At 46.1% G+C, this 11,883-nt stretch overlaps 1 protein-coding gene across 6 annotated transcripts in view; it reads left to right on the plus strand.

Annotated features, from left to right (window-relative positions):
- Positions 1-663: 663 nt before the first annotated feature.
- Positions 664-11,883, plus strand: part of LOC111148477 (microtubule affinity regulating kinase 3) — a 123,101-nt gene continuing 111,881 nt past the window's right edge. For all 6 annotated transcript variants that reach the window (XM_022505043.1, XM_022505044.1, XM_022505047.1 and 3 more), the window contains exon 1: positions 664-912. In XM_022505043.1, the coding sequence (XP_022360751.1) occupies positions 862-912 (51 nt within the window). In that variant the 5' untranslated portion in view covers positions 664-861. The remainder of the gene's footprint in view (positions 913-11,883) is intronic.

Below are 11,883 nucleotides of genomic sequence, written 5' to 3' on the forward strand. Positions count from 1 at the left end.
ACAGTCGCACTCAGACCACCGCCCAGGGCCACACGCCGACTCTTTCGGGGAACCTGGAGCCCGCCGCCTGCCGCCCACCGCGCCGGGCAGCCGAGTCCGCGCCCAGAGCGCCGCCTCCTCAGCCAGGGACAGGACCAAGTCGCCCCTAGCAACAGCAGCCGGGCAGGCTTCCTCAGGCCGCGCTGATTGGCCGAGCTCCGGGAGGCGGCCGTGCCGTCACTTCCGGCATCCGGAGGCAGCAGAGGAAGCCGAGGGGCGGCCATCTTGGGTCCGTGAGGCTCTGAGGTACCGGGAGCGGCGGCGGCCGGCGGGTGGAGGCTGAGGCGGCAAGTGAATCGGAGGGAGCGGAGCAGCCGGGCGCAGGCGCCGCTTCCGCAGCCCCCTCCATGGTCGGCGCCCGCAGCCCGCGGCGGCCTGTCTTGCACTTCACCTTGTCCACATCCTCCTCGTCCTCGTCTTCAGGGGCAGCCGGCGGCGCTGTGTGGAGGCCCCGGCTCTGAAATCCGCGGTGCGACGGGCGAGGGCGGACGAGGAGGCGAAGGGGTCCGGGCCCGCGGGGCGCCCTGAGGCGCGGGGACGCCGGCGGGCCGACCCGCAGCCCGCCGCCGCCGGCCCGGCCCCGCCACCGCCGCCCGCGGGGCTCCTCGGCGCGGCCGCCGGGGCCGGGGGGAGCATGAGCCCCGGGACCCGCAGAGGGACGGCCCGGGCCCGGCCCGGAATCTAGACGGCCGTGGGGGAGGGGAGCCGCCCTCCGCGGCGCCGCTCCGGAACCGCAGGGCCCTCGAGGACGCGGTCGCCGGCCCCCCAAGGCCGCGCTGTTTTGTTTCACCGTCGCATTGTGCAGAAGCGAAGTGAAGTACAATGTCCACTCGGACCCCGCTGCCCACGGTGAATGAGAGAGACACTGAGAACGTAAGTGGCCGGGGCGTTCTCGGGGTCCGCCGGGGCCGGGCGTCCGCCGCTGCCCGCGGGAGGCGGGGGGCAGCCCGGCCGGATCGCTTCCCGGAGGCGGCCGCCCTGCGGCGCGGGGCGTGCGGGCCGGGACCGCGCCGTGGTGATCGCGCCGGAGTCTGGTTTGCTGGAAAGCCTGCGAGCTGCGGTCTGAGGTCCGGGGGGAGCCGCGGCGGGTGGGGGTGGTGCCCGAGTGTGGGTCGCGCGTCCCTGCGGGTGTAGTGCTTGCTCCAAGCAGACCCCGGTGTAGGCCGGGCGCAGCCCGGCAGCTGTCAGGCTGGAGACGCTTCGTGGTGCCGACGAGGAGCAACTGATCGGGGCGAGGGGACTGCCCTTCGTGCCCGGTGTGTGAAGGTCTAGGACTAAGTTTAGTGACAGTCACTACGACTGATGGCCACTGAGGAGCCTCCGAGGGGCCTCAGGAGGAAGTGCAGAGCTGTTCGGAAGAGAAGTTTGCGGAGGGAGTAGAGAGCGCGTCCAGGAGCAGTTTCCTTCCCGTGCAACGCGCTCCGAAGGGCCGGGGTGCAGGGAAGCCGCGCTGCCCCTCGCGGCCGGGCTGCCCCCCGCCGCCCCCCGCGGCTGGCTCCGGGCCGCGCGGGGAAGCAGGTTGGCTGAGAGGAGCCTTGGGCCCCTTCTAGCGCTCCCATCCATGATTCTGTAAAAGGGACCTTTGGTTTTCTTCTCGGAGGCCTTTTAAAACGGCCTTTAGGGAACGACAACTTGGGGAAATTCCTGAGGACAGATGTTGACCCTGCCCAAGTGCGTTCTGAGCTCTTCTCGCCCCGGTCCGAACTCTTCATTCTCGCTGGGGGACATCTTCTGCAAAACATCCCGCCCGTAGCTCCTGAAGACACCTCACGGCTGTTCATGATCCGTGCTACGAGCTGATTCCTGGCAAGAAAATGCAGTCACCTAGGAAAGGCTTTCTTGCCCTGCCTGTTTCCACGCTTCCAACAATGTCCCGAGACTTTGTGGCCTCCTGGCATCAAGTGCCTTCATTTTAATCTTCAAAATGCCACTTGTTTGCTGGATAACTCTCCGGGGATTTAATCTGTTCCTGTAAACTTTGGTCTAAAGCATTCCTGTAGTGTATTAATGTAGAGTATTTGATGCTCATTAGCCTGGTGAGTGAGTAGTCCAGTGGCATGTGTTCCTTCACCTGAGGTGGATTAGAAGGTTCCATAAAAAGTGAATAATACAGAGTCATAGGCTAGGGCGCCTGGGTGGGTCAGTGGGTTAAAGCCTCTGCCTTCAGCTCAGGTCATGATCTCAGGGTCCTGGGATCGAGCCCCACATTGCTCTCTCTCTCTCTGCCTGCCTCTCTGCCTACTTGTGGTCTCTCTCTCTCTGTCAAATAAATAAATAAAATCCTTAATAAATAAATGAGTAAATAAAGAAAAGTTTTAGGTTTCATTTCCAGTTACCATAAAGTGCTGTATTAGTTTCAGGTGAACAATATAATGATTCAGCACTTCCATACATTATCCAGTTAAAGTAGAACAATTTTTAATCTATCCACTATTGATGGACATTTTGGCTGTTATGATTAGAAGCTCTTTGTCTTTCCATTTACTAACGAGACTATTTTGCTTATCCTGGGAATCTTACTTATTTATTAATTTTTTGGGTAGGTCCATGCTAGGCCTCCCAGTGTCGGACTTGAACTCACAACTCTGAGATCAAGAGTCAGACACTTAACTGACTGGACCACCCAGACACCCCTCCTGGGACTCCTATCTAAATTTTGAATAATTGGGTATAACTGTGATAGGAATGTTGCTTATAGATCAAGAGTCATGCGGCGCCTGGGTGGCTCAGTGGCTTAAAGCCTCTGCCTTCAGCTCAGGTCATGATCTCAGGGTGCTGGGATCGAGCCCCGAATGGGGCTCTCTGCTCGGCGGGGGGCCTGCTTCCCCCCCCTCTCTGCCTGCCTCTGTCTATTTGTGATCTCTGTCAAATAAACAAACAAAATCTTAAAAAAAAAAAGGGGGGGGGCGCCTGGGTGGCTCAGTGGGTTAAGCCGCTGCCTTCGGCTCAGGTCATGATCCCAGGTCCTGGGATAGAGCCCCACATCGGGCTCTCTGCTCAGCAGGGAGCCTGCTTCCTCCTCTCTCTCTGCCTGCCTCTCTGCCTGCTTGTGATTTCTCTCTGTCAAATAAATAAATAAAAATCTTAAAAAAAAAAAAAAAAAAGAATTGGGCGCCTGGGTGGCTCAGTTGGTTAAGGCCTCTGCCTTCGGCTCGGGTCATGATCTCAGGGTCCTGGGATCGAGCCCCGCATCGGGCTCTCTGCTCAGCAGGGAGCCTGCTTCCCTTCCTCTCTCTCTGCCTGCCTCTCTGCCTACTTGTGATCTCTGTCTGTCAAATAAATAAAATCTTAAAAAAAAAAAAAATCATAACGGGCAGGTAATGTGCAAGAAGAATATCGTCTTCATCTCAGTACACTACTCTGTTTTCTTTTGTTTGATTTACAGATGTGAATATACACTTTTAGCTGCTGTGTATATAAAAGATAATACTGTTTGGGGTGCCTGGGTGAGTGGCCGACTCTTGATTTCTGTTCAGTGTCTGACTCTTGATTTTGGCTCAGGTCATGATCTCAGGTTCATGAGATCGAGCCCTGTGTTGGGCTCTGCACTCAGTGGGGAGTCTGCTTGAGATTCTTTCCCCTCCTCTCTCTCCCTCGCCCTCTGCTCTTTAACCCCACCTCTGCATTCTCTCCCAAATAAATAAATAAAATCCTTTTAAATAAGAGATAACACTTATCAAATCATTTTAAAACTCAGAATCAAATAATCTGACCTAATGGAAATGCTGAGACTCAAGAAGTGACAGGAGCTGCTTGTGACAAAACTGTTTAGTAGCGGCGCTTCTGCTGGACTCCAGATCTCTGGTTCAGCCCCTCTGCTTCTTTTGTGTACTAAGCTGTTCCTCAAAAGCTTACGTACTGGGTTGCCTGGGTGACTCAGTGGGTTAAGTGTCTGCCCTCGGCTCAGTTCATGATCCCAGAGTCCCAGTCCCAGGTTCACCTTCCTACTCAGCGGGGAGTCTGCTTCTCCCTCAGCCCCTCCCCCTTGTTTGTGCTCTGTCTCAAAAAAATAATATAAAAAAAAAAAGCTTTATTGTGTATTTACCCTAAAGATACAAATGTAGTGATCCGGAGGGGCACGTGTACCCGAATGTTTATAGCAGCAATGTCCACAATAGCCAAACTATGGAAATAGCCTAGGTGTCCATCAACAGATGAATGGATAAAGAAGATGTGGTATATATATACAGTGGACTGCTACGCAGCCATCTAAAGAAATGAAATCTTGCCATTTGCAATGACATAGATGGAACTAGAGGGTATTATGCTGAGTGAAATAAGTCAGTCAGAGAAAGACAATGTGGGGGCTAGGGAAGGAATAAATGAAACAAGATGGGATTGGGAGGGAGACAAACCATAAGAGACTCTTAATCTCACAAAACAAACTGAAGGTTGCTGGGGGTTGTGGGGGTCAGGATAAGGTGGTTGGGTTATGGACATTGGGGAGGGTATGTGCTGTGTATGGTGAGTGCTATGAAATGTGTAAGCCTGATTAATGTGTAACATACATTATATGTTAAAAATAATTTTAAGGGGTACCTTATGTTAACAATAATTTTAAGGGGTGCCTGGTTGGCTCAGTGGGTTAAGTCTCTGCCTTTGGCTCAGGTCATGATCCCAGGGTCCTGGGATCGAGCCCCATGTCGGGCTCTCTGCTCGGCAGGGAGCCTGCTTCCTCCTCTCTCTCTGCCTGCCTCTCTGCCTACTTGTGATTTCTATCTCTCTCTGTCAAATAAATAAATCTTTAAAAAAAAACCAAAAACCTCACTAAATTCTCCCTGCTTATTTGAAATTTTCCGTAACAAAATTTTTAAGTCTTATTTTTATTATACACTGTATTTGGGTACAACTACATCTCTCTAGTTGAGTAATTAGTATATAGCTTTTATTTTTATTTTTTGAGAGAGATTTTCAAATTAAAAAAAGCCCTGCATTGGGCTCTCTGCTCAGCAGGGAGTCTGCTTCCCAGTGTGGCACCCCCCCCCCCACCGCCTGCCTCTCTGCCTACTTGTGATCTCGGTCTGTCAAATAAATAAATAAATAAAATCTTTTTTTAAAAAAATCACACTTTGTAAGCCTGAATTATTTGCCAAAGTACCAGAGGCCCCAGGGCTTTGCCAGTTATTTAACGGTTCCTTGTGTGTGTGCAGCGTGTACTTACTTATTATAAATGCAGACAAGCCATCAGAGTTTGTCTCTTTAGTGTTCTTGTTTAGTCAGCTATAGGGTATATGACACTGTTATTAACCTGTTCCAGTTTGTGCCTACTTTGTGTATGATACTGTGCTGGGTGCCTTAGAGGATATACCTAGGAACCATATTGCACCTGCTCTGTAGGACTCCTCAGTCCCTGTAGAAAAAAACACCCTGAGCTCTGTGAAACTAGTCTAATAAACTCTCAAACTGGAGCAAGCACCAGTATCACCTGGTGGCCTTGTTAAAGCTCTGCTTGTTGGGCCCTACTCCCACACTCTGATTCTACAGTTAGCATTTCTTTTTTCTTTCTTTCTTTCTTCTTCTTCTTTTTTTTTTTTTAAAGATTTTGTGTATTTATTTGACAGAGAGAGCAAGAGAGCACAAGCAGGCAGAGCAGCGGAGGGAGAGGGAGAAGCAGGATCTCCACTGAGCAGGGAGCCCGATGTGGGGCTGGATCCCAGGACCCTGGGATCACGACCTGAGCTGAAGGCAGTCGCTTAACCAACTGAGCAACCCAGGTGCCCAAGTTCCATGAGTTTTTAAAGTTGGTTCTTTGTAAGAAAGTGTGGTTATCGAGTATAAAAATAGTTACTGTTTGTTGATCACATACTGTACATCAGGCAACAGTACTAAGTATATAGTATTTCATTTAAAATATATAGTATGATTTCATTTAATCTGCCTTTTAACTTCCAAGCATAACTATCTATTGACTAAAGCTGTCTGGGCCTTTTTTAAAAAAGTTGATCTCTCTCTTTTTTTAAGATTTTATTTATTTATTTGCCAGAGTGGGTGGGGGGAGCACGGACACACAAGCAGAAGGAGTGGCAGACAGAGGGAAAAGCATACTCCTTGCTGAGCAAGGAGCCTGACGTGGGACTTGATCCTGGAACCTGGGATCATGACCTGAGCTGAGGGCAGACGCTTAACCGACTGAGCCATCCAAGTGTCCCAAAAGTTGATTTCTGAGAATAAATATTTTTTTACATCAAAGTGTTTTGAGAAAACATCTTAGAGACTTAAATTTGAGGGTTATTTTGTTTGTTCTGTATGTAAATTAGGTGAAAGTGGAAATTGGCAATGAGCAGACTATAGGTCACTTTGATTATTTATATAGTACATGATTATTTACATTGTAATTACTTGTAAGAGATTTACATACAGTTTAATGTCAGTTAGTGTTACCTGTTCTCTTTAATTTCTGGATTCTAAGTAAGATATAGCCAGATTTTATCCCTGGAATTTCTTTTCAACCTGGAAGTAAGCCAGGGATTGCAGCCCTTTCTGATCACCATGGGGAGGACTAAAGCAGAGAACCCTTGTCTCGGTGTGTGTAGGGGGCTGATGACCATGTGGAGGGGGCTGGGGAAAGGGGGAAAAGAAAAACTATTGTCCCACTTCCATTTTATTTTTATGTATTTCTAAATATTTTAAAAAAGATTTTATTATTTATTTGAGATAGAGTGTGTGTGCAAGGGTAGGGGGAGGAGCAGAGGGAGAAGGACAAGCAGACTTGATGCCGAGCTCGATCCCACGACCCTGAGATCATGACCTGAGCCCAAACCAGGAGTCAGACACTCCAGGCACCCCAGTACTTTTGTTTTCTTTCTTTTTTTTTTTTTTAAAGTAAACTCTACCCCCAGCATGGGGCTTGAACTCACATACAGCCCTGGGATTAAGGGTTGAATGCTCTACCGGCCGAGCCAGCCAGATACCCCATCTCCCCTCCACTTTAAACTACCAAATTAAACCTGAAGGAGAGAACAGATCTCTTCCCTTTGACTATCCCAGCTTTAGTGTTATTTTACACAAGAATTTAAAGAATGTGCTTGGAGTTGGTCTGCAAGTAGTAATAAGGAATTTGTGCTGACCCGTATACACCTGCTTGTACAATAATTGGGATGGCGGAAGTTGGCACTGGGAGCAAGGATTTTTTTTTTTTTTTTTTTTGAGTCTCACTTTATCTTCAATGTGGAGTTTTTCAGCACTGCATTCTAGCCACCTGAGTTGTTCAGCCCTGGTTGGTCTGACATAATCTTATGTGGACTAGGTAAAGCATTTTGCAAGTGGGTTACACGGAATCTTGGTGTTCAGAATTAAAATTTGAACAGAGCAGGAGGTGTTTTGGTTGTATTTGTTGCTAATAGTTAGGCAGTTGCATTTGGGTGGATGCAACGGGAGTTTTTATTATGGACATTTCACATGAAAATGTATATTGGTAGAATTTAGTATAAAATTTGAATAAACTGAACCTAAAGTTTTATTCTAGAATTTTAGATAACCCCATTCTTTATGCAGTAGGCACCTTTATGACTTCATTGACTACAATAGCAGATTCTAGCTTGAGAATCCTGGAGATGAGTCCACTTAGAACCATTCCCTAACTCAGCCTTCTGCTCTGAGAATTGCCAATCTTTATCCAGAAGAATAATTTAAACCAGGGCAATCAACTTTTGTTGTTGAAGGAATTTGAGGTGTTTTTGATTGCATTCTGTTCATGTACTTTCTTTCCTTTTCTTCACTCCCTTGCTAGCCCTTGCCTATTCCTAGGCCCTCCTTGGTACCCATAGGCATGAATTAGCTCTATTAGTGGAATGGACTAAAGGAGTTTGTTTTCTTCTCTCAAAAGAAGGTTGACATCTAAACGTTACAGATATTTAATGATAAAGAACCTTCCACATACCATGGTAATGTATTCCAGGTTTTTGGTTTTTTGTTTTCATTTCTGTTAACGTAGTTCAGGTGTTTTGTTTTAAGATTTTATATGTTTATTTGAGAGAGTAAGAGCACGAACAAGGGGATGGGGGCAGATGGACAAGCAAACTCCCCTCTGAGCAGGGAGCTCGAAACAAGGCTAGATCCCAGGACCCTGAGATCATGACCTGAGCTGAAGGATGCTAAACTGAGCCACCAATCTGCCCCAGTTCAGGTTCTTTATATTAATTTCCTGCTTATTGTATAGTGGTTCTTAATAGTGCTGTGGAACAACTGTGGAACTCCACAACTTAGTAGTATAAAACAACGGCCATTTTATTACCCTCATAGGTTGTGTATAAGGAATTCAGACAGGGATGGCTTATCTCTGTTTTTCTATGTGGGATTTGAGTTCTGAGGATCTCAAAAGACTAGGGGGATTTGAACAGCTGGGCTGGGAGATCTACATCCTAGATTGCTTCTTCACTCATACATCTGACACCTTGGCGGAAGGCTGGGCTCAGCTGGGACTCTTGACAAGAGTGTCTGCAAGGGCTACTCCATCATGGAGGCGGCAGTATGATCAGACTTCCGAGGTTGTTCACTGTTTCAGAAAAGACAGAAGTTGCCTGTCTTTTATGACCTAGCCTCAGAGGGCACATACTATCACTTTTGTCATTTTTTCTTGGTTAAATCTGTCACAACCACCCAGATTCAACAGAGGGGACATAGACTTTAACCTTGTAATGGGAAGTGTGTCAAAGACATCGGGTTCATGTTTTCAAATCACCGTAATAGTAACTCTTTGGGTTTACTCTCCCAGTTTGACCTCACAGGGCTGTTATAAGAATAAGGCCTTCTGTGCTCTGGCCTCCCTTCCCTCTTTGTTCTCATCTCCTACCTCTCTGCACCCACTACACCCATAGACCCAAGAGTCTAATTGCTGTTCTGGGAACACACCAGGAACACTTCATTTTGAGGGCCTTGGCATTGCCCTTCTCTTTGAACACATTTCTTCCAGATACCCTCATGACTGACTTTCTCACCTCCTCTTAATATATACCGCCTCTGGTTTAATCACCTGTGGCTCTCCCAGTCTCCCCAACCCTGATCTAGTTTTTCTTTTCTCCATTGCAGTTGTTACTTCCTACATCCCATATTATTTACGTGTTTCTTATGTAGTGTGTGTTTTGTCAGTTTCCTCTAGTATAGGGAAAGCCCCACAGGGACAGGAGTATTTGTTTTGTTTACTGATGTAACAAATACCTAGAATATGCTTGCCATTTATTAGAGGTGATCAACAAAATATTGGTTGAATTAGTGATTAAATGAGACAATGTGGCTAAAGCATTTGAAACAGTGCCTGTTACATAGTAAGTAACAGTTAAATGTTAACCACTGTTAATGTTGATGGTTACTGGTCTTCTCATCTCTGTCCCTGTGTCCGTAGCCTCTCCCCTCTGTAGTTATTCTACTGAGAGCATCTCTTCTCTCCCTTCTTAAAACCTGAGACAGCTTTCTTAAAAGGAGGCTTGATGATAGTGTCTGGGCTTGGAAATGGAGAGGAAGATGGTAGTGTAAGACTGGTTGAGGGAGTGATTATGAAGACATGCATGAGGTAGAGTGGACAAGATGTGGAGCAAAAAAAAAGGAACAAAAACAAAGCATACAAGAAGTTGGGATTTGGAATTGTATATTTGGAATAGAAACAAGCCTTCAAATATAAGTAACTCAGGCGGTTAAGTGTCTGCCTTCCACTCAGGTCATGATCCCAGAGTCCTGGGATAGAGTCCCGCATCCGGCTCCCTGCTCAACAGGGAGTTTGCTTCTCTGCCCCTCCCGTGGCTCATGCACTTTCTCTCTCTCTTGCTCACTCTCTTCCTAAGTAAATAAATAAAATCTTTAAAAATATATATATATGTAACTTAATCATGACCAAGTTAATTCACTATCTGTGCCTTAAAAATATTTCACTTTTTTTATGTTGAGATATAATTGGCATATAAAACATATTAGTTTATTAGTATCAGGTATACAGTGTAATGATTCAATATTTGTATTGATTGTGATCACCACAGTAAGTATAGTTAATGAATGATTAACATTCATCACCATGCATAGTTAAAATTTTTTTCTTGTGATGAGAATTTTAAGATCTACTCTCTAAGCAACTTGCAAACATACAATACAGTATTATTATCTAAATTCACCATGTTGCACATTTACATGTGTAGTTTTTTTTGTTTTTTTTTTTAATCCAAGGGAATAACACCATCTACTCGGGGTTGTTGTGATTGAAGAAAATAACACCGATAATGTGCTTGGCCCAGTCCACACCACTTCATGGGCATTCTGTGGATGTTAATTCTCTCTTAAGACAGTTTCTGTAGTGTTATTCTAAATAACTGGATAATCTAAAGTCTTTGGTTTAGTATTCAAAGTTCTTGATATACCTTTCTAGCTTTATTTCTAACTGCTCAACTGTATAACCTTAATACCCAGCCAGACAATTCTGCTTGGCTATTTGTTTACCCAGAGATCTCACACCTGGTGGTTGCCAGGTCCTGTGTTCTGAGACTGCAGAGGGCATCACAGTCTAGTACTTTAGTGTAGGGATTAACTAAGCTAAGGGTTGGGGATAGAAAGGGTAGAAAGGACTGTCTAGCCATGAGCATAGAGATAAGTTGCTAGCTAGGGATTGCCACTTGTTCTAGTTACTGTGCTCCAGGTTAGTTCTTCAGCTGGGTTAGGAGTGCCCGAAAGCTTTGGCACCATGCTTCATTTCATCCCTTTGTAGTGCCTGGCACTTAGTTGCTTAGCCTGCAGTTAACTGGTCAAAAGCTACTGAGTGAAAGTTTTCTTTAGCCACAATTTATTTTGCCTTACAATCCTTCTGAGTAAATTATTTTTCAGTCCATTTCATTATTATGATAATTTACCTGTTTTACCAGTAATAGTAGTTTATTCAAAGTGAAACCAATTTCACTGAATTTATGGATATGAGCAATAATAGTTCACCATTTCTGTTTTTCATATTCTTAGAAACTTCTTGTAAATTCAGCTGCAGAAAGTCACATTATCTTTGGTCAGTGTGAGCTGCTTCTCTTGTTTTATTTACTTTTCTTAATTCCCATATATCGTTTCCCATATCCCTCCAAGAGTGACTGTTCTTTGTTTAATACATTGTAATGTGTGTATATGTATGTGCCCTTACAAAGTGTACATTGGCCCTTCATGTAAATACGGCATATGTCTCATCCATGCATCTGATCTTTTCTGACCACTGGCTAGCACACTCTGTGGTGTGCATCTGTCTACCATACTTGACATATCTGCTCGCCAGGGTTAGACATTCCACCTCCTGCAGCCACAAAAATGCTATAGTGAGTATCTTCATGTGTGTCTGTTATAGAGCTGTGTGGGAATTTCTTGGGATGTGTAGCTAGAAGTGGACTTGCTCTGTCACAGAAAATATAGATAGGGCCAGAAGTTGCCCTTCTGGATGGCTACATCAGTCCACACTCCTGTGAGTAGTGCAGAGTGTCCCTGGTTCCTGGCACCATTTAGCATTATCCAGTTTTAATTTTTTGTAAGCCTGTTACGTGTAATGCAATAGCTCATTGTTAATTTGTATTTCTGTATGATTTTTATTAGCTCCATATATTCCTTGACTTTTGGAGTGTTCTGTAATTGCTCTTTCTCCTCTGTCCATTTTTCTCTTGGGTTATTGTCTTTTTCTTATTTTTTTTTTTAAAGATTTTATTTATTTATTTGACAGAGAGAGATCACAAGTAGACAGAGAGGCAGGCAGAGAGAGAGAGAGAGAGAGAGAGAGAGAGAGAAGCAGGCTCCCTGCCTAGCAGAGAGCCCGATGCGGGACTCGATCCCAGGACCCTGAGATCATGACCTGAGCCAAAGGCAGCGGCTTAACCCACTGAGCCACCCAGGCGCCCT

This window comes from Enhydra lutris, unplaced genomic scaffold (assembly GCF_002288905.1).
Source record: "Enhydra lutris kenyoni isolate GAN:26980312 unplaced genomic scaffold, ASM228890v2 scaffoldscaffold20, whole genome shotgun sequence".
Lineage (NCBI taxonomy): Eukaryota > Metazoa > Chordata > Mammalia > Carnivora > Mustelidae > Enhydra > Enhydra lutris.